We start from the raw sequence: 21,258 nt of genomic DNA on the forward strand, positions 1-21,258 counted from the left end.
TCCCTGCCCTCATGGATTTCTGAGAGACCATTCCATACGTATTCGTATATCTCCAACCCACAGAAACCAGTATTATCTTAATTTATTCATCACATACAAGCTTGTTTGACACGCAGAGCATATGCCCTGGCGTGTTCAAACGTTCTGGTAAGCCCCCCTCTGTTTACGGTGGTGGTCTAATCACAGTTACTTATTTTTCAATGGATCTACACGAGTTTTGATTGGAACTTTGTGGTGTTATAATTCACTATTTCACCTTCACATATTTGGACCACGTCAAACTGCATTTTTGCGATTTTATATGCATCAGCTGTATATGGACATTGTGTTCACCTCGTTGTAATGTCACTTTATTTGTGGTACCATTACTAATTATTTCATTGTATTTTCTGTACATGGATACCACTTATAATTTATTATTTTTGTCATCTCAATTTTTTTGGGTTTACACCCATTTATATATAGCGCTACACTTTATTTATATATTTCTTGTTGCCATTTACTCAATTTGGTGTGTTAGCTGCTTAATCACTAGAGTAGCACGGAATTACCTACTTTGTTTTTTGGCTGCATACTCTCGCCACATGAGGCCGGTCATTGTCATGCACCAGGAGGAACCCAGGACCAATGCACCAGCGTAGGGTCTGACAATGGGTCCAAGGATTTTATCCTGATACCTAATGGCAGTCAGGGTGCCATTGTTTAGCCTGTTGAGGTCTGTGCGTCCCTCCATGGATATGCCTCTTCAGACCATCACTGACCCACCATCAAATTGGTCATGCTGAATGATGTTACAGGCAGCATAACGTTCTCCACGGCTTCTCTAGACCCTTTCATGTCTGTCACATTTGCTCAGGGTGAACCTACTCTCATCTGTGAAAAGCACAGGGCGCCAGTGGAGGACCTGCCAATTGTGGTGTTCAATGGCAAATACCAATCGAGCTCCACGGTGTCGGGCAGTGAGCACAGGGCCTGCTAGAGGACATCGGGTCCTTAAAGTGGAGTTCCACCCAAAAGTGGAACTTCCACTCATCAGATTCCTCCCCCCCTCCGGTGACACAGTTGGCACCTTTCAGGGGGGAGGGGAGTACAGATACCTGTATATTACAGGTATCTGTACTCACTTCCGGCATAGATAGCCGCAGAATCTGCGGTTATTTACGCCACTTCCTGCTCCCTCCCCGCTGCCCGCTGGGAAACACACGGGTCCCAGAGGCAGCAGGGACCATCCGTATTGCGCTGCACGACTCGCGCATGCGCAGTAGGGAACCGGGAAGTGAAGCCGCACGGCTTCACTTCCTGATTTCCTTACCGAAGATGGAGGCGGCAGCACCCGAGGACGGAGAGACGGTTCGGCCTCGGGTGCCGACATCGCGGGCGCCCTGGACAGGTAAGTGTCCATGTTTGAAAAGTCAGGAGCTGCAGTATTTGTAGCTGCTGACTTTTAAAAAAAAAATTTTCGGCGGCGCTCCGCTTTAAGTCACACTCATGAAGTCTGTTCCTGATTGTTTGGTCAGAGACATTCAGTGGCCTGCTGGTGGTCATTTTATAAGGCTCTGGCAGTGCTCATCCTGTTCCTCCTTGCACAAAGGAGCAGATACCGGCCCTGCTAATGGGTTAAGGACCTTCTACAGCCCTGTCCAGCTCTCCAAAAGTAACTGCCTGTCTCCTAGAATCTCTGTCATCCTCTTGAGACTGTGCTGGGAGACACAGCAATCCTTCTGGCAATGGCATGTATTTATGTGCCATCCTATAGGGGTTGGACTGCCTTTGCAACCTCTATATAGTCCAGGTATCACCTCATGCTACCAGTAGTGACACTGACCCTAGCCAAATGCAAAACTAGTGAAAAACAGTCAGAAAAAAATTGTGTTTTTAGGGTGTCTTTGAATACAGCCCTCTGTAGGTTGATAATTTTCATTTCATTTCCATCAAATGATATGGCATCTTTTCATTTCTAACACAATACCCAGTCCATATCATTATAGATATCCAGCATGATATTTTTCCCATTGAAATCTGATGAGAATCCCTTCTGGTCATAAACTACAGTGTATGTGTTTTTTTTAAATTATAATGTTAAATATCTTTTCTCACACCGCAGCTGTGCTGTCACGTGATACCTCTCTGTTCTCCTTCCCCGATTGAAGGAGAGCAGCGAGAGGAGCTAAGATTCCCCTCTGAAATCAGCCAGCCAGCAGAAGGAAGGTCACGTGATCGTACAGCAGCGTTGTAAGAAAAGGTATTTAGCATTATCATTTAAAAAAAACACACCCACTGTAGTTTATGATTTTATAAACCAGAATGGATAAAATGCTTTGTGCTATATATCGCATCAGAATAGCGGCGGGAGGGGCGAGGAGGAGATCGGTTCTCACACTGACTAGGAAATGACAGGCAGGGAGAGAGGGGGAGAGACTCAGAACACAGGGGGTTCCCCCTGGTGTCAGAGGGGGGCGGGGTCATCCGTTTAGTTTACGTCACCGAGTGGCCCCACCCTTAGCTATATAACAGCTGTCATCAAGAAGAAGTGTCACTCGGTGGGAGCCTCCCATGGAGGCGGAACTGTTGCTGCTTTTTTTTTTCTTTTTCTGTCTGTCAGACCCCAAAGCACCCTCCGCATGTTGAGGGCATGTGGCCTGGTACGGTTCAGGAGAGGGGGCGCTCGCTCGTCTCCCCCTCTTTTCCTGCGGCCTGCCAGGTTGCGTGCTCGGATAAGGGTGTGGTATGGATTTTGGGGGGGACCCCTACGCAATTTTTAAAAAAATTTTGGCGCAGGGTTCCCCTTAAAATCCATACCAGAACTGAAGGGCCTGGTATGGATTTTGGGGGGACCCCCCACAGAATTTTTTTAAACTTTTTGGTTCGGAGTTCCCCTTAATATTCATACCAGACCCAAAGGCCCTGGTAATGGACTGGCGGGGAACCCATGCCATTTTCTTCAATTAGTTTTATCTATATTGCCGAGACCCGACAATTCATTACAGCCGGGATCAGTTTTAAATGACTTTTTTCCTTTAGAAATGTAATTTTGCTGTGGTACTGTTCTAAACACGGGAAAAATGCACCACTTTACAGGCATACTATAGACACTCCGCAGGCACGATATTTAAAGGAATATTTCATTTTTATTGTTTCACTTTAAGCATTATTAAAATCACTGCTACCAAAAAAAGGCCATTTTTAAAACATTTTTTTGCATTGATACATGTCCCCTGGGGCAGGACCCGGGTCCCCAAACACTTTTTATGACAATAACTTGCATATAAGCCTTTAAAATTAGTGCTTTTGGTTTTTCATGTTAGTGTCCCATAGACTTTAACGTGTTCCACGGCTTTCGAATTTGCCCCAAACATACTGTTCAGTGTTCGCCGAACAACCATAAGTTCGGCACGAACTTATGCTCGGTCTGAACCGTTTGCCCATCCTTAGTGGTCAGTAGGGATGAGCCGAACACCCCCCGGTTCGGTTCGCACCAGAACCTGCGAACGGACCGAAAATTTGCACGAACGTTAGAACCCCATTGACGTCTATGGGACTCGAACGTTCAAAATCAAAAGTGCTAATTTTAAAGGCTAATTTGCATGGTATTGTCCTAAAAAGGGTTTGGGGACCCGGGTCCTACCCCAGGGGACATGTATCAATGCAAAAAAAACTTTTAAAAACGGCCGTTTTTTCGGGAGCAGTGATTTTAATGATGCTTAAAGTAAAAAAAAAAAAAAGTGAAATATTCCTTTAAATATCGTATCTGGGGGGTGTCTATAGTATGCCTGTAAAGTGGCGAGTGTTTCCCGTGTTTAGAACAGTCCCTGCACAAAATGTCATTTTTAAAGGAAAAAATCTCATTTAAAACTGCTTGCGGGTTTAATGTAATGTCGGGTCCTGGCAATATGGATGAAAATCAGTGAGACAAACGGCATGAGCACCCCCCAGTCCATTACCAGGCCCTTTGGGTCTTGTATTGATATAAAGGGGAACCCCGCACCCAAATTAAAATAAGGAAAGGTGTGGGGCCACCAGGCCCTATATACTCTGAACAGCAGTATACAGGCGGTGCAAACAAGACAGGGACTGTAGGTTTGTTGTTAAGTAGAATCTGTTTGTAATTTTGAACGGGTACATTTTTAACGTGTTTAGCTGCAGCCAAAAAATCTTTTTTAAGCTTTTTGGAAAACATAGGGAAGAGTTATCACCCCTGTGACATTTGTTTTGCTGTCTGTCCTCCTCTTCAGAAGATTTCACCTCACTTTTTGTCCCAATGACAAATGTTTTTTGAAAATGTGGGGTTTTTTGTGAAACAAGGATTGGAAAGCATCAGTGGAAAGGAGAAATGTTTTTCCCATATTAACTCTTACAGGAGAGAATTTCCCTTCCTAGGGGTAGATTTCATCTCACTTCCTGTTGTCTCCTTCCGTTTGCAAGTAGGAGTCGTTTGTAAGTTAGATGTTTGAAAGTAGGGTCCTGCCCTATATACTCAGCAGAAATTTGGGCCTTAGGTGTTGTTGTGGCCACAACACTGTAAGCCCTCACAGGGCCCTGCTGTAAAATATTAGATCAAGAATTGTAATTACATGCCCCTGTTGAACAAGGGCAGAAAAATTGGGCCTTTGGTGGTGGTGGTGGTGGTGGTGCTGGTGCCACAACACTGTAAGTCCTCACTCGCTCTTGGTGTGCGCAGAAATGGGCCCTGCTGTGAAATATTAGATCAAGAATTGTAATTACATGCCCCTGTTGAACAAGGGCAGAAAAATTGGGCCTTTGGTGGTGGTGGTGGTGCTGGTGCCACAACACTGTAAGTCCTCACAGACACTCTAGTTGGAACAAAGGAACGAGCCCTGCTGCAAAGTATTGCATCAAAAATTGTAATTACACGCCCCTGTTAAACAGGGGCTGAAAAATTGGGCCTTAGGCACTGGTGCTGGTGCCACAACACTGCAACCCCTCACAGATACTCTAGTTGGAACGCAGAAACGAGCCCTGCTGCAAAGTATTGCATCAAAAATTGTAATTACATGCTCCTGTTAAACAGGGGCTGAAAAATTGAGCATTAGGCACTGGTGGTGGCGCCCAGAACCAAAAATATTCTTACAAGCTATCAGCATGATCATTGAGGAGGAAGAGGATAATTACTCAGGGATAGTCACTCAGCATCAGCATAGGCAGTCTTTGAAGGGATCTGAGATTTCAAAAAAAATTATTCGGTTACATCAGCATCAGGTGCTTGGTAGCTGGTGGTGATCCAAGACTGAATATTTTTATGAAGGTCAGTCGATCGACCGAGTCGGTGGACAGACGCACCCTGTGATCGGTTACAAAGCCTCCAGCAGCACTGAATGTGCGTTCCGAAAGAACGCTGGATGCAGTACAGGCCAGTAGCTCAATTGCATACTGTGCAAGCTCTGGCCAGTGATCCATCCTCAAGACCCAGTAACCCAGAGGATTTTCGGTGGGAAAGGTGTCCAAGTCAGATCTTGCCCCTAGGTATTCCTGCACCATGTAAAACAAACGCTGGCGATGGTTGCTGGAACCGATCATACCTTGGGGCTGCGGACCAAAAAATTGTCTGAACGCATCGGTCAGACGGCCACCTTCTCCACCGCTCCTTCTTTGACTGACCGAAGCCTCAGCAACACGTCCAGAAACAGGAGTTTGTAACCTCCCAGTCTCTGGGAACACGTTGCACAGACCTTTCTGCAAGGCCTCCCGAAGATGTTTCATCCTCTGCTCCCTCTGCGATGGCAAGATAAGGTCCGCAACCTTACCCTTGTAACGTGGATCAAGGAGGGTTGCCAGTCAGTATTGGTCCTTCTCCTTGATACTACGAATACGAGCATCCTTATGCAGGCTTTGCAGGATCAGGGAGGCCATGCAGCGTAGGTTTGCTGAGGCATTCAGTCCGGCGTCCTCTGGGTCACTAAGGACGACATGGTCCGCAGCCACCTCCTCCCAGCCATGTACAAGTCCATGTGTTTCTTGGGACTGATCCCTTAAAGATTGCTGCTGATGCTGAGTGCCAGGCTCCACCTCCATACTGACACAATCTTCCTCCTCCTCCTCCTCGTCCTCTTCCTGTGTGATCGGCGGGCACGTAGGAACACTGTCTGGATAAAGGGAGCCTTGAGAGCTAAGGAAGTCCTCCTCTTCCTGCCTCTGTTCTGCCTCAAGTGCCCTGTCCATTATTCCACGCAGCGTGTGCTCCAACAGGTGGACAAGGGGGACAGTGTCACTGATGCATGCACTGTCACTGCTCACCATCCTCGTGGCCTCCTCAAATGGTGACAGGACAGTGCATGCATCCCTGATCATGGCCCACTGGCGTGGGGAAAAAAAAACAAGCTCCCCTGACCCTGTCCTGGTGTCATAGTCGCACAGGTACTCATTGATGGCCCTCTGCTGTGTGTGCAGCCGCTGCAGCATGGCCAACATTGAGTTCCACCTGGTGGGCATGTCACAGATTAGGCGGTTCTTGGGCAGGTTAAACTCCTTTTGGAGGTCCGCCAGCCGAGCACTGGCATTATATGACCGGCGGAAATGCACACAGACTTCCTGGCCTGCCTCAGGACATCCTGTAAGCCCGGGTACCTGCCCAAGAACCGCTGCACCACCAAGTTAAGGACATGAGCCAAACAGGGCACATGGGTCATTTGTCCCTGTCGGAGGGCAGAGAAGAGGTTGGTGCCATTGTCGCAAACCACCATTCCTGCCTTAAGTTGGCGTGGCGTCAAACACCTCTGAACCTGCCCCTGCAGAGCTGACAGAACCTCTGCCCCAGTGTGGCTCCTGTCCCCCAAACACAACAGCTCAAGCACCGCATGGCATCTTTTGGCCTGCGTACTTGCGTAGCCCCTTGAACGGCTACGGAGCACCACTGGTTCCGAGGAAAAAGCACAGGAAGAGGCCATGGAGGAAGAAGAAGAGGAGGGGGTGGAGGAGAGAGGTGTGTCACAATCATTAGTAGTGGCATTTTGGAGGCGTGGTGGCGGAACAACCTCCAACACTACTGCACCTTGTCCTGCATCCTTCCCAGCTGCCAGCAGAGTCACCCAATGCGCCGTGAAACTTAGGTAACGTCCCTGTCCATGCCTGCTGGACCATGAGTCAGCGGTAATATACACCTTACCGCTGACCGCCCTGTCCAGCGAGGCATGGACATTGCCTTCCACATGCCAGTAGAGAGCCGGAATCGCCTTCCGTGAGAAAAAGTGGCGTTTGGGTACCTGCCACTGAGGAACCGCACATTCCACAAACTCATGGAAGGGGGCAGAGTCTACCAACTGAAAAGGCAGCAGTTGAAGTGCTAGCAATTTTGTCAAGCTAGCATTCAACCGCTGGGCATGTGGATGGCTGGGAGCAAACTTCTTTCGGCGGTGCAGCAGGGAAATTTGCCTGGTACAATCTGACGTCGGTGTACCAAAAGCAGATTGCCCACAAGTACTTGGCTGTGACACACCTAATTCTACACCTTCATTCCTCTCAGTGCAGGTCTCAGAGAGGACTGAAGGTATAGTGGGGTTGGAGATCTCAGCTGATGAGGAGCAAGGAGAGGTCCTCTTTGTTCTTTGGTGTGGGTGTTTTAGATACACTTGCCAACGAACTGCATGGCAGGTCAACATATGTCTGGTCAAGCATGTGGTACCCAAGCGGGAGATGCTTTGGCCACGCGAGATACGCTTGAGACATATGTTGCAAATAGCAGCGGTGCGATCTGATGCACTCGTCTCAAAAAAGGCCCACACCAAAGAACTTTTTGAATAACGCGCAGAGACTGCAGCGCCCTGCACATGTGGAGCTTTGGGGTGTGATGCAGTCAATGTGCTGCCCTTAGGCTGGCCCCTGGAGGGCATCCTGCCTCGTTGGTGATGTGCCGCCTCCTCCTTCTCTCTCCTATCAGGCACCCACGTTGAGTCAGTGACCTCATCATCCCCTCCCTCCTCATCACTGGAGCAAACCTGCCAGTATGCTGCGGCAGGGGGAGCATGACTGCCAGATTGCTGTCCTTCTTGGGCACCCCCTCTGTCCGTGCTCATGTTACTGCCTTCATCAAGCTCAGTATCATCATCAGAGCCTTCCAAACGCTGGGCATCCTCCTGGAGCATGTACCCAACACTGTGGTCAAACAGTTTGAGGGACTCCTCAGGAGGACATGGTGGGGCTAGGGAAGGAGTCACTGATGACATTGAGCTGAGGGAAGAGACCGCTGCTTTGCCAGACAAAGTACCCTGAGCATGGGTGAGAGAGGATGAGGAGGATGAGGACGGCTTGGTCATCCACTCGACCAAGTCTTCCACATGTTGTGGCCCAACAAGGCCAGCTGCCGAAAAAAAGGCCAAGTGTGTCCCACGGCCACGTGCTGATGAGGATGCACCGTCTCCACGACCAGCACTAGACACAAAGCCTGCTTGCCCTCTCTTATTGGCCTTCCAGACATACTAATGGCCTGTAGCTGGACTAAGCTGGGATATATATATATATATATATATATATATATATATATATACTGATACTGCAGCTAGCAAAATCAACTGCCTGCCTGTAGTATGAGAACACCACCAACCTTCTACAGGTAGCTTTAGCTGAACACTGTGCAGAGCTCGCAAAAAAATAACTTGTAGGTTTAGCTGAACACTGTGAGGAGGACGCACCACACTAACTTGTAGTTTTAGCTGAACACTGTGAGCAGGACGCACTACACTAACTTGTAGTTTTAGCTGAACACTGTGCAGAGGTCTCACTACACTAACTTGTAGTTTTAGCTGAACACTGTGAGCAAGACGCACTACACTAACTTGTAGTTTTAGCTGAACACTGTGAGGAGGATGCACCACACTAACGTGTAGTTTTAGCTGAACACTGTGAGCAGGACGCAGTGCACTAACTTGTAGCTTTAGATGAACACTGTGCAGAGCTCGCAAAAAAATAACTTGTAGGTTTAGCTGAACAGTGTGAGGAGGACGCACCACACTAACTTGTAGTTTTAGCTGAACACTGTGAGCAGGACGCACTACACTAACTTGTAGTTTTAGCTGAACACTGTGCAGAGGTCTCACGACACTAACTTGTAGTTTTAGCTGAACACTGTGAGCAGGACGCACTACACTAACTTGTAGCTTTAGATGAACACTGTGCAGAGCTCGCAAAAAAAAAATAACTTGTAGGTTTAACTGAACACTGTGAGGAGGACGCACCACACTAACATGTAATTTTAGCTGAACACTGTGAGCAGGACGCACTGCACTAACTTGTAGCTTTAGATGAACACTGTGCAGAGGTCTCACTACACTAACTTGTAGGTTTAGCTGAACACTGTGAGGAGGATGCACCACACTAACTTGTAGTTTTAGCTGAACACTGTGAGCAGGACGCACTGCACTAACTTGTAGCTTTAGATGAACACTGTGCAGAGGTCTCACTACACTAACTTGTAGTTTTAGATGAACACTGTGAGCAGGACGCACTGCACTAACTGTAAATAGTCTAGCTGCCTGACTGTGGTACTAATAGGATCAAAAGAACACCAGCAATTTTCTTCAGGTAGCTGTAAATACTGTAACAAGACAAGCCTGCCTGTCAGTAAGAAGATAACAAGAACGGATCTAGCTAAACTGAATACAGTATATATATATATATATATATATATATATGCAACACCTGGGATGCATATATATACACAATACACTCTAAGTGCAGCTAACTCACTGATTGTCCTGCCTAATCTATCTAACTCAAATGAAATGACACTGTCTCTCTGTCTATCTGTCTCTCTTTCAACGCCGGAACACACACTACACAGGGCCGCCGTGCAGGCGGTATTATATAGTGTGGGGCGTGTTCTAAACCCCCTGAGCCACAATTACAGCTCTCTCTACCGACGGCGCTGTGATTGGCCAAGCATGCGGGTCACAGTGCATGCTTGACCAATCATCAGCCAGCAATGCACTGCGATGCCTCAGTGAATTGTGGGCTGTGACGCGCCACATGAATTTGGCGCGAACGGCCCATAAAGTTCGGAATTCGGCGAACGACCAAACAGCCAATGTTCGAGTCGAACATGGGTTTGACTCGAACACGAAGCTCATCCCTAGTGGTCAGCACACACAGGGGGACACAGAAACAGGCAGGATCAACCAGGTATTTTACTGCAAAGAATGGGAGAAATAACACTACAGAAGCACTATGCTATAGATCATACTTTAAATGAACAGGATCGTTTTTTTTAGGGTTACAACCACTTTAAAGGAGTTGTAAAGGCAGAAGGTTTTTTTATCTTAATGCATTCTATGCATTAAGATGAAAAAAAAAACCTTCTGTGTGTAGCAGCCCCCCCAGCACCCCCCTAATTACCTACCTGAGCCCCCTCTCTCTCAAGTGATGTCCACGATCCCCTCAGCCAACCCAAAAAAAGGGATCTGACAGGGAGTAGACTCTATGGGTGTGCCACATCCCAAATGCATAGAAAAAGCAATGGTGGGATTTTAAAGGCACTACCACACAAATAGTACAATATAAAAGATAATTTTATTACATAACAAAAAAGAAAACTATAGAAATCATCAGGAAACATAATATACACATATGGTAAGGTGAGCATGGACATGGATACAAATAGAGATACAATGGATAAAAAAGGACAGTCAGTGGAAGTGGGTAGTTTTCACTGAACCAACGCGTTTCAGAGAATCCTTCATCAGGGTTCATTTAGTGAGAATTAGTATCTAGGGGATTACAAAGTAAAAGATAATTAAACTTGATTATCAAACACCCCTAGAGAGGACCAAGGAAAATGGTGATAATCTTGATGTACTTTAGTACAACTAATTAATTTTCTCCCCCACCTTGATGTGTGTTTCTCTGATCTTAGGTCCTTAGCCTTCTGGACCCCAGCCCACACAGAGACGCCGAACCTGGTTTCAGGGTGGGGCGACCCTCAGCGCAATTGGGGGCATCTTTCCCTATGGCACTTCTTGACTCAGCTTAGGGGATTTTTTTGAACTAATCTTTCAAGTGGACACTGCCGGGGAGACATCTGTGAAGCTGCTTTTAATGATATGGATACCTATGTATTGTCAGTACATTGACGTAAGTGATCTCCATTTTCCTTGGTCCTCTCTAGGGGTGTTTGATGCTCAGTATTAATTATCTCTTTTACTTTGTAATCCCCTAGATCAGTGATGGCAAACCTTGGCACCCCAGATGTTTTGGAACTACATTTCCCATGATGCCCAACTACACTCCAGAGTGTATGAGCATCATGGGAAATGTAGTTCCAAAACATCTGGGGTGCCAAGGTTCGCCATCACTGCCCTAGATACTAATTCTCACTAAATGAACCCTGATGAAGGATTCTCTGAAACGCGTCGGTTCAGTGAGACCTACCCACTTCCACTGACGGTCCTTTTTTATCCATTGTATCTCTATTTGTATCCATGTCCATGCTCACCTTACTATATGTGTATAATATATAGGGGTGTTGAAAATGATCGGCGCATCGATGCATCGGGATTATACCCTTCCCGATTCGGCATCAATGCGGTAACCCGGCATAATCGATTATGCATGACGTCATTCTGGCTCCTCCCCCCTCGCACAGCAGTGTTTTTGCTGGAATGACAAACCGCCGATCGGCTGGCTGCGCCTGGTGCTTCTCCCTCCTGAACGGACAATGTAATGTCAGAGTGCTGCCCCCACCCATGCTCTCCCCCTCCTCTGGGATCTGTATATCTGGACAGTGACACCGATCATCTCTCTGATGGGCGGGCGCTGAGACTGCACGGAGCTGAGACACACAGAGATCACTGCAGCTGTGTTAACAGTCGTCGGATGAGGCAGGCATAGGGTAGGCTTCAGGAAACGAGCTGTGAGGAGAGGAGGGGGGATGGTAGGAGTGCTCCGGAGGTGAGAGCCTGTCATGCTTGATATATGTGAGGGGTGAGTGCATAGAAGTGGCACATCCCCCCACCTGCTGCAACTATCCAGTGTTTGTGTACTGTATGCCTAACACATTGGGGGCTGCACAAACTTTTATTGTCAATTTTCTTACTGTGATTTCCCTATCATCTCTCCCCTCTGGAACCATCTACTGATCTGCAAGCAGTATATTTCTTGCTGATTGGAATGTCTTCCTTTTTTATTTTTGCAGTAATGTTGAACTGTTTACTATCCAAGTTGCTGCCAAAAGACTCAATGGATTTGTTAAAGTGATACTAAAAGGGTATTATTTTTTTCTTTAAAATAAAAGATATCATACCTGCTGATCTCCTGTACTATGTCTCTGACCATCTCCTGTACTATGTCTGCAGTCTCTGACCATCTCCTGTACTATGTCTGCAGTCTCTCATAATCTCCTGTACTATGTCTGCATTCTCTGACCATCTCCTGTACTATGTCTGCAGTCTCTGATCATCTCCTGTACTATGTCTGCAGTCTCTGATCATCTCCTGTACTATGTCTGCAGTCTCTGATCATCTGCTGTACTATGTCTGCAGTCTCTCATAATCTCCTGTACTATGTCTGCAGTCTCTGACCATCTCCTGTACTATGTCTGCAGTCTCTGACCATCTCCTGCAATATGTCTGCAGTCTCTGACCATCCCCTGTAGTATGTGCGCAGTCTCTCTGACCATCTCCTGTATAGGGATGAGCTTCGAGTTCGAGTCGAACTCATGTTCGACTCGAACATTGGCTGTTCGCAAGTTCACCGAACAGCGAACAATTTGGGGTGTTCGCGGCAAATTCGAATGCCGCGGAACACCTTTTAAAAGTCTATGGGAGAAATCAAAAGTGCTAATTTTAAAGGCTAATATGCAAGTTATTGTCATAAAAAGTGTTTGGGGACCTGGGTCCTGCCCCAGGGGACATGGATCAATGCAAAAAAAAGTTTTAAAAACGGCCGTTTTTTCAGGAGCAGTGATTTTAATAATGCTTAAAGTCAATCAATAAAAGTGTAATATCCCTTTAAATTTCGTACCTGGGGGGTGTCTATAGTGTGCCTGTAAAGGGGCGCATGTTTCCTGTGTTTAGAACAGTCTGACAGCAAAATGACATTTTGAAGGAAAAAACTCATTTAAAACTACCCGCGGCTATTGCATTGCCGACAATACACATAGAAGTTCATTGATAAAAACGGCATGGGAATTCCCCAAAGGGGAACCCCGAACCAAAATTTAAAAAAAAAAATGACGTGGGGGTCCCCCTAAATTCCATACCAGGCCCTTCAGGTCTGGTATGGATATTAAGGGGAACCCCGGCCAAAATTTAAAAAAAAAAATGACGTGGGGTTCCCCCTAAATTCCATACCAGACCCTTCAGGTCTGGTATGGATTTTAAGGGGAACCCCGCGCCAAAAAAAAAAAAAAAAAACGGCGTGGGGTCCCCCCAAAAATCCATACCAGACCCTTATCCGAGCACGCAACCTGGCAGGCCGCAGGAAAAGAGGGGGGGACGAGAGTGCGGCCCCCCCTCCCTCCTGAACCGTACCAGGCCACATGCCCTCAACATTGGGAGGGTGCTTTGGGGTAGCCCCCCAAAACACCTTGTCCCCATGTTGATGAGGACAAGGGCCTCATCCCCACAACCCTGGCCGGTGGTTGTGGGGGTCTGCGGGCGGGGGGCTTATCGGAATCTGGAAGCCCCCTTTAACAAGGTGACCCCCAGATCCCGGCCCCCCCCTGTGTGAAATGGTAAGGGGGTACATAAGTACCCCTACCATTTCACGAAAAAAGTGTCAAAAATGTTAAAAATGACAAGAGACAGTTTTTGACAATTCCTTTATTTAAATGCTTCTTCTTTCTTCTATCTTCTGGTTCTTCTGGTTCTTCTGGCTCTTCTGGTTCTTCTGGTTCTTCCTCTGGCGTTCTCGTCCAGCATCTCCTCCGCGGCGTCTTCTGTCTTCTTCTCCTCGGGCCGCTCCGCACCCATGGCATGACCCGCATGGCATGGCATGACCCGCACTCTCGTCCCCCCCTCTTTTCCTGCGGCCTGCCAGGTTGCGTGCTCGGATAAGGGTCTGGTATGGATTTTTGGGGGGACCCCACGCCGTTTTTTTTTTTTTTTTGGCGCGGGGTTCCCCTTAAAATCCATACCAGATCTGAAGGGTCTGGTATGGAATTTAGGGGGAACCCCACGTCATTTTTTTTTTTTAATTTTGGCCGGGGTTCCCCTTAATATCCATACCAGACCTGAAGGGCCTGGTATGGAATTTAGGAGGACTCCCACGTCATTTTTTTTTTTTAATTTTGGTTCGGGGTTCCCCTTTGGGGAATTCCCATGCCGTTTTTATCAATGAACTTCTATGTGTATTGTCGGCAATGCAATAGCCGCGGGTAGTTTTAAATGAGTTTTTTCCTTCAAAATGTCATTTTGCTGTCAGACTGTTCTAAACACAGGAAACATGCGCCCCTTTACAGGCATACTATAGACACCCCCCAGGTACGAAATTTAAAGGGATATTACACTTTTATTGTTTGACTTTAAGCATTATTAAAATCACTGCTCCTGAAAAAACGGCCGTTTTTAAAACTTTTTTTTGCATTGATCCATGTCCCCTGGGGCAGGACCCAGGTCCCCAAACACTTTTTATGACAATAACTTGCATATAAGCCTTTAAAATTAGCACTTTTGATTATTTATGTTCGTGTCCCATAGACTTTAACGGTGTTCGCATGTTCGAACGAACTTTTTTCCTGTTCGCATGTTCTGGTGCGAACCGAACAGGGGGGTGTTCGGCTCATCCCTACTCCTGTACTATGTCTGCAGTCTCTGACCATCTCCTGTACTATGTCTGCAGTCTCTGACCATCTCCTGCAATATGTCTGCAGTCTCTGATCATCTCCTGTACTATGTCTGCAGTCTCTGATCATCTCCTGTACTATGTCTGCAGTCTCTCATCATCTCCTGTACTATGTCTGCAGTCTCTGACCATCTCCTGTACTATGTCTGCAGTCTCTCATAATCTCCTGTACTATGTCTGCAGTCTCTGACCATCTCCTGTACTATGTCTGCAGTCTCTGACCATCTCCTGCAATATGTCTGCAGTCTCTGATCATCTCCTGTACTATGTCTGCAGTCTCTGATCATCTCCTGTACTATGTCTGCAGTCTCTGATCATCTCCTGTGCTATGTCTGCAGTCTCTGATCATCTCCTGTACTATGTCTGCAGTCTCTGACCATCTCCTGTACTATGTCTGCAGTCTCTGATCATCTCCTGTACTATGTCTGCAGTCTCTGACCATCTCCTATAGTATGTCCGCAGTCTCTGACCATCCCCTGTAGTATGTGCGCAGTCTCTCTGACCATCTCCTGTACTATGTCTGCAGTCTCTGACCATCTCCTGTACTATGTCTGCAGTCTCTGACCATCTCCTGCAATATGTCTGCAGTCTCTGATCATCTCCTGTACTATGTCTGCAGTCTCTGATCATCTCCTGTACTATGTCTGCAGTCTCTGACCATCTCCTGTACTATGTCTGCAGTCTCTGATCATCTCCTGTACTATGTCTGCAGTCTCTGACCATCTCCTATAGTATGTCCGCAGTCTCTGACCATCCCCTGTAGTATGTGCGCAGTCTCTCTGATCATCCCCTATAGTATGTCTGCAGTCTCTGACCATCTCCTGTACTATGTCTGCAGTCTCTGACCATCTCCTGTAGTATGTCTGCAGTCTCTGACCATCTCCTGTAGTATGTCTGCAGTCTCTGACCATCTCCTGTAGTATGTCTGCAGTCTCTGACCATCTTCTGTAGTATGTCTGCAGTCTCTGACCATCTCCTGTAGTATGTCTGCAGTCTCTGACCATCTCCTGTAGCATGTTGGCAGTCTCTGACCATCTCCTGTAGCATGTTGGCAGTCTCTGACCATCTCCTGTAGTATGTCCGCAGTCTCTGACCATCTCCTCTAGTATGTCCACAGTCTCTGACCATCTCCTGTAGTATGTCCGCAGTCTCTGACCATCTCCTGTAGTATGTCTGCAGTCTCTGACCATCTCCTGTAGCATGTTGGCAGTCTCTGACCATCTCCTGTAGTATGCCTGTAGTCTCTGACCATCACCTGTAGTATGTACGCACTCCGCAGTCTGACCATCTCCTGTAGTATGTCCGCAGTCTCTGACTATCTCCAGCTGGTCAGAGACTGCAGACATGATACAGGAGATGGTCAGAGACTGCAGACAATGTCTGCAGTCTCTGACCATCTCTTGCAGTAGGTGTGCAGTCTCTGACCATCTCTTGTACCATGTCTGCAGTCTCTGACCATCTCCCCTAGTATTTTGGGGAGAGCCTGGAGCTCCTTTAAGTTGTCTGCTGTGTTTAGACTTTGCTACATGCAGGGAGTGTTGTCTTTTTTTTAAAGAACAGAACAAATAAAAAAAAAATGGAGTTCTCCTGACAGCTTGAATTTTTTAAATGAAAACCATGCGCACCTCTGCTGTAATCGTGATGCATCGCGGAATCGAAACGAATCGTTGACATGATAATCGTAATCGAATCGAATCGTGAGGCCAGTGAAGATGCGCACCTCTAATATTATATTATATTTTTCCTGATGATGTGTATAGTTTTCTTTTTTGTTATGTAATAAAATTATCTTTTATATTGTACTGTTTGTGTGGTAGTGCCTTTAAAATCCCACCTTAGGGGAACCATTGCTTTTTCCCTCAGCCATCCAGACCACTCCTCCTGATTTGCTGAGACAGAGCAACAGTTCCATTGGCTCCCACGGCTGTCAATTAAAGTCAGTTAGCCAATCAGGGGGGAGAGGGGCGGGGCCAGGTCGGGGTTCTGTGTCTGAATGTACTGATTTTACCAGAAGTCTGCACCAAGATACAAATCAGATCTTGAGCATCCCCTGCAACAAAAATGTCATTTTTGGTGAGATACTCCCAAAGGGAAATCACGTCTAAGGAGATGCAGACCTTGCCAATTATCTCATTAGAGCCCTGCAGGTGCAGCAGCTGCTTGATAATTATAAAACCACTCCCAAACAAATTCACTCTGAACACAGACACAAACAAACAGCTTTTGAATAACAAAAGGTAGAGATCTACAACAAAAGTTTGTTAGAATCCCTGCAATGTACATAGATCCCCCAGAGGGGAATGTTTTTTTTTTTTCTCAATGAAAGTGGAGTTACTCTTTAAGGAACAAATATATTACGTATAGGGGACTGCCATTATTTATTTTAGCTGTAGGCCTAGAGTTGGAGCAACCATAAAGTAGAGGAGAGGTGGTATTGGCAAACTATCACTTGGCTAACTTTTCATAGCCAAATGATCCAAAGTCCAAGGTCAGCTAAAAGCAGAACTTCAGGTTGGATTTTTATTTTTTATTATTTTACTGTTCTTTACTGATACTACTACTGATACCACAATTTTTTTGTGCATTACAGCTTCATGTTCTACATGTGGGGCATGTGGGGCACTTCTCCTCCAGCAATAGGGACTTCAGGCTGTGCGAGTCTCAGCAACTGTATTGATGCAGTCACTGTAGCCAATGGATTTTCATTGGTCCAAACAGTACAGCAGCCATGTCCACAACAGCTTGAATTGCACAGACGTCTAAGACATAAAGTCTGCATTGTCATACCACATATAGGAGACAATGGGACTAGAGTGGTCATGTGACCACTAAATTAATTTCCCAAAAAAAGGGAATGTTTTGCTAGAAAATTTGCATAAATAAAGCATTTGCTTTGTCCTGGGGTAGGCGAGGGGACTAAAGGAAACAATTACTTTGATGCCTGGTGTTCTGCTTGAAACCTATTTTTTGTATCGGGTCTGGAAGAATTAGAACCACTTTCAAGATTTTATTGCTGCCTGTGACCCTACTGAGGAAATTGTCCCTCACTTTCTGTCTCAGTGGCAGGGAGTCAGAGTGATAGGAAGTGATAGGAAGTAACAGGAAATGTCGAAATGTCTCAAGTGGGGACTTTGTCGAGTTTCCTTTTTTTTTTTTTTTTATGTCTGTGCCTTCTTATTCTGAGCGCACCCTTGCATGTTGTGGTGCCACAAGGGTAATAAGTGAGGGAAAATCCCCCCAACAGAATGAACATACTAGAATATAAACCTAGTAAAACAAGAATACGAAGGACAGATTTTCAAACCCTTTTCCACTCTATTGAAGTCTGAAAACATTTTACTTGGAGATGAGCTTTAAAATTCAAGAAAGTCCATGGCTCATTGTTAAACATAATATAGTGATGAAGCGATTGGAGGCATCTTGAAAGCTTGCCATTTTAATCTCCTTGGTAAATCAATACAAGTTATCATTTTAACTCTGTTTTATGTGCTTCTATCTATAGCCCATAGTTCAATGTTCTGCTATTGATGGCCATATTGTCTACAATAGGATACAGCTATCTACAGATAATTATTACATGATCCCAAAATATGCTGATTAATTGCTATGGGAATCAGAGAAACTTCTCATCATCTCCATTTTTGTATAACAAAACCCCTTGGCATGTGATTTGTAATGAGCACTTCTTACCTCTTCCATCTTTATTAGGAAACAGTCAATATAATCCCTGGGACAGTTTTGGTCCAGGGTTTCTTGATGCTCCTTGACCTTATCCATTACAAATGCTTTCAAAGTGATGATATTCTTCCATGCTTTTTGATGAGGTCCAGGCAAATGGCGGAAAAGATTTGGGAAAGCATTTAGTAGCTGAAATAAAAATAACCAATTATAAAGTATCTGTATATGCAGGAGAAAAGCACAATAAAATATCTTTTTAATTAGCAATTTATATTGTCTTTGAGTTGGATTCTTCTGGAGTTCCGGAGTTGTATAAATGTGCTTTATATGCATTTGGCCTACTCAGAACCACAGGATTATATCTATTATTATATTAGTTTCATCATTGTGTAAGTGTACATATTCGCCAGCACACCATGGATCAACTCTTCCGTCCAGAGGTTAATCCTAATTATTATTTAGTGCAACGTTTCGAAGCTGCGCAGGGCTCCTTCATCAGGCATGTGATAAAGTGCAACAGTGTCAGAGCAGAATATAACTACATTATCCACCAATCAGAACATGCAGAAATTTAAAAAAAAGAAAAGATTGGTACCGGCCCCACCCTGTGACATCAATCTGACGTCAGAATCCCGCCAAAAACGTCAAAACATAAAAGGCAGCAAAATAACTTAAAGCGGAGTTCCACCCAAAAGTGGAACTTCCACTCGCTGTACTCCTTCTCCCCTCCGGTGCCACATTTGGCACCTTTCGGGGGGGGGGGGGGGGGGCAGGATACCTGTCTTTCACAGGTATCCTGTCCCCACTTCCGGGAGCCTCAGCCGCGGGTATTTGCGTCATCGCTGGGGCTCCCTCCTCCTCCCTCCTCCTTCCGCAGCCACCGGGCCAGTAGGAGAGAGGAGCAGAGCCTCGCACATGCGCAGTAGGGATCCCGGCATGAAGCCATAAGGCTACACTGCCGGGTTCCCTTACTGGCAATGAAGGCGGCATGCACCTGACAGCTGATGGAAACATCAGCTGTGGTGCTGACATCGGTGGACTCTAGGACAGGTAAGTGTCCGATTATTAAAAGTCTGCAGTATGTGTAGCTGCTGGTCTTTAACTTTTGCAGCGGTGGGCGGACGTCCGCTTTAAAGTAGCCTGGGGTAATCAATCTATAATTTTACAGAATACAGCATGCATATGATGTATCAGTGTACATGTAATAGATCGGGCACATCAACCAGATGCGCCCGATCACAAACAAGCAACGACTAGGACCCAGCGGTTTGCTGTATGGGAGCTCCGGTCGCCAATCACGGTGTGCCACGTATGCCGCGCATGCGCACATAGCAACAGGGTGACGGGAGGAAGCCTATCTGCGGGGCTGCCGTCGCCGTGGAAACCCATGACCTACAGCCGGCACCGCATTAGGTATCCAGCAGTGCAGAAAATAGTGTAAGCGTGTAGAAGCAAGGCTAGGAAAGGCGAGAAAAGCAAAGAAGAGTGATACAAGAATGGGAGAAAAGGTATAGGATGAGTAAGATGAAAATAGAAGGAGAAATATTAAAAAGGAAAGAGGAAGCGGAAATGGGGAGAAAACAAAAGAAAGAAAAAAGAAAGAGAAAAGCACAATCAAAAATCAAAATGTTTTATATGTAAGCCATCAGTAGACAAATTGTCACCTTCAGAACTTTGAATATATCGGAAAAACCGTAGGTATTCATGATGACCAATCAGTTACCCTAGGTGAATATCCCAGGTTGAGCATTGGGTGTGGGAAACAGAAAGGAAAAAAAGTATGAACAAGAAAAGAAAACAAGAGAATTATATTACATGCTATGTACTATACCCGATAAAGCACTGCCCAGGCTAGGCATTAGTAGGAAATGTATGGTGTCACATTATTGTGTACATCAAGGACAAGTATGCCAAAGAAGAAAAAACAATAAAAATTAAGTGATTATTATCTGTCGTCAATGAATTGTGTAAGACTCAATTCCTAGAGACTGGGAGACTTCCATGTTGAGCCTGAAGGGCCATATATCAAGCGAAGGGTGGAAAAATTACATACTTGATATGTATTCTGAGCCTAGAGCCTACTTATGACACTAGCAGAAGCTTCTGAGCTGTACAATTAGCTAATGTCTTCATACAACATCCTAAAGCATTCAGTGAACTCTCTTAGCGTTGGCATCTGAGACTCAACCCAACAGACATGGACTGTATTTCGACCATTGCTCCCACTGGTCATCTTGTGACATCTTGTACATCATCTTCCAATAAATGTTGACTCCACTGTAATACGTTCCTATCTGTGTAGCTACTTTTGTATGGCTGCATACCTTGCTTGCTCTCTACCTCATCCAATCAGAGAACACTTTGCATCCATTGGGAAAATGTAAAGCACTCTCTCAATGGCACCAGTGCTGAGTGGGCGACCTCCTGTATTCACAATGCAGCAGGGCGGCTGCTTGGCACGGGACCCAGAAGATAGTGGAGAACACTGTAATAGCGGTGCCTACCACAATGCTTCTCAAGGGGTCATCCAGGAATTGTGTATATCAAGATAGTGGAACTGGCACACTGTGGATGCACTTTAAACATAATTTTTGCACTAAGACTCACTTTTCTGATAACTATCTGGAGGTGGATATCACTTTGATGCATTTGTGGATATTCCATCCATTCACCATTTGGGATCAACTTCTGGACACTATATTATCCACTTCATGGATTCCCTATAGCAGTTTTACATAATCCTGCACTTTTGGGGTCTGGGGCGTGAATGTGCGCCACTGTGATTATGCACACCGG

The 21,258-nt window shown here is 45.9% G+C and overlaps 1 protein-coding gene across 2 annotated transcripts in view; it reads right to left on the reverse strand.

The window, feature by feature from the left end:
• LOC141107697 (cytochrome P450 2C8-like) overlaps positions 1-21,258 on the reverse strand; it is an 81,818-nt gene that overhangs the window by 17,674 nt on the left and 42,886 nt on the right. For both annotated transcript variants that reach the window (XM_073598612.1, XM_073598611.1), the window contains exon 6: positions 18,475-18,651. In XM_073598612.1, the coding sequence (XP_073454713.1) occupies positions 18,475-18,651 (177 nt within the window). The remainder of the gene's footprint in view (positions 1-18,474; positions 18,652-21,258) is intronic.

Source organism: Aquarana catesbeiana, linkage group LG09 (assembly GCF_042186555.1).
Source record: "Aquarana catesbeiana isolate 2022-GZ linkage group LG09, ASM4218655v1, whole genome shotgun sequence".
Lineage (NCBI taxonomy): Eukaryota > Metazoa > Chordata > Amphibia > Anura > Ranidae > Aquarana > Aquarana catesbeiana.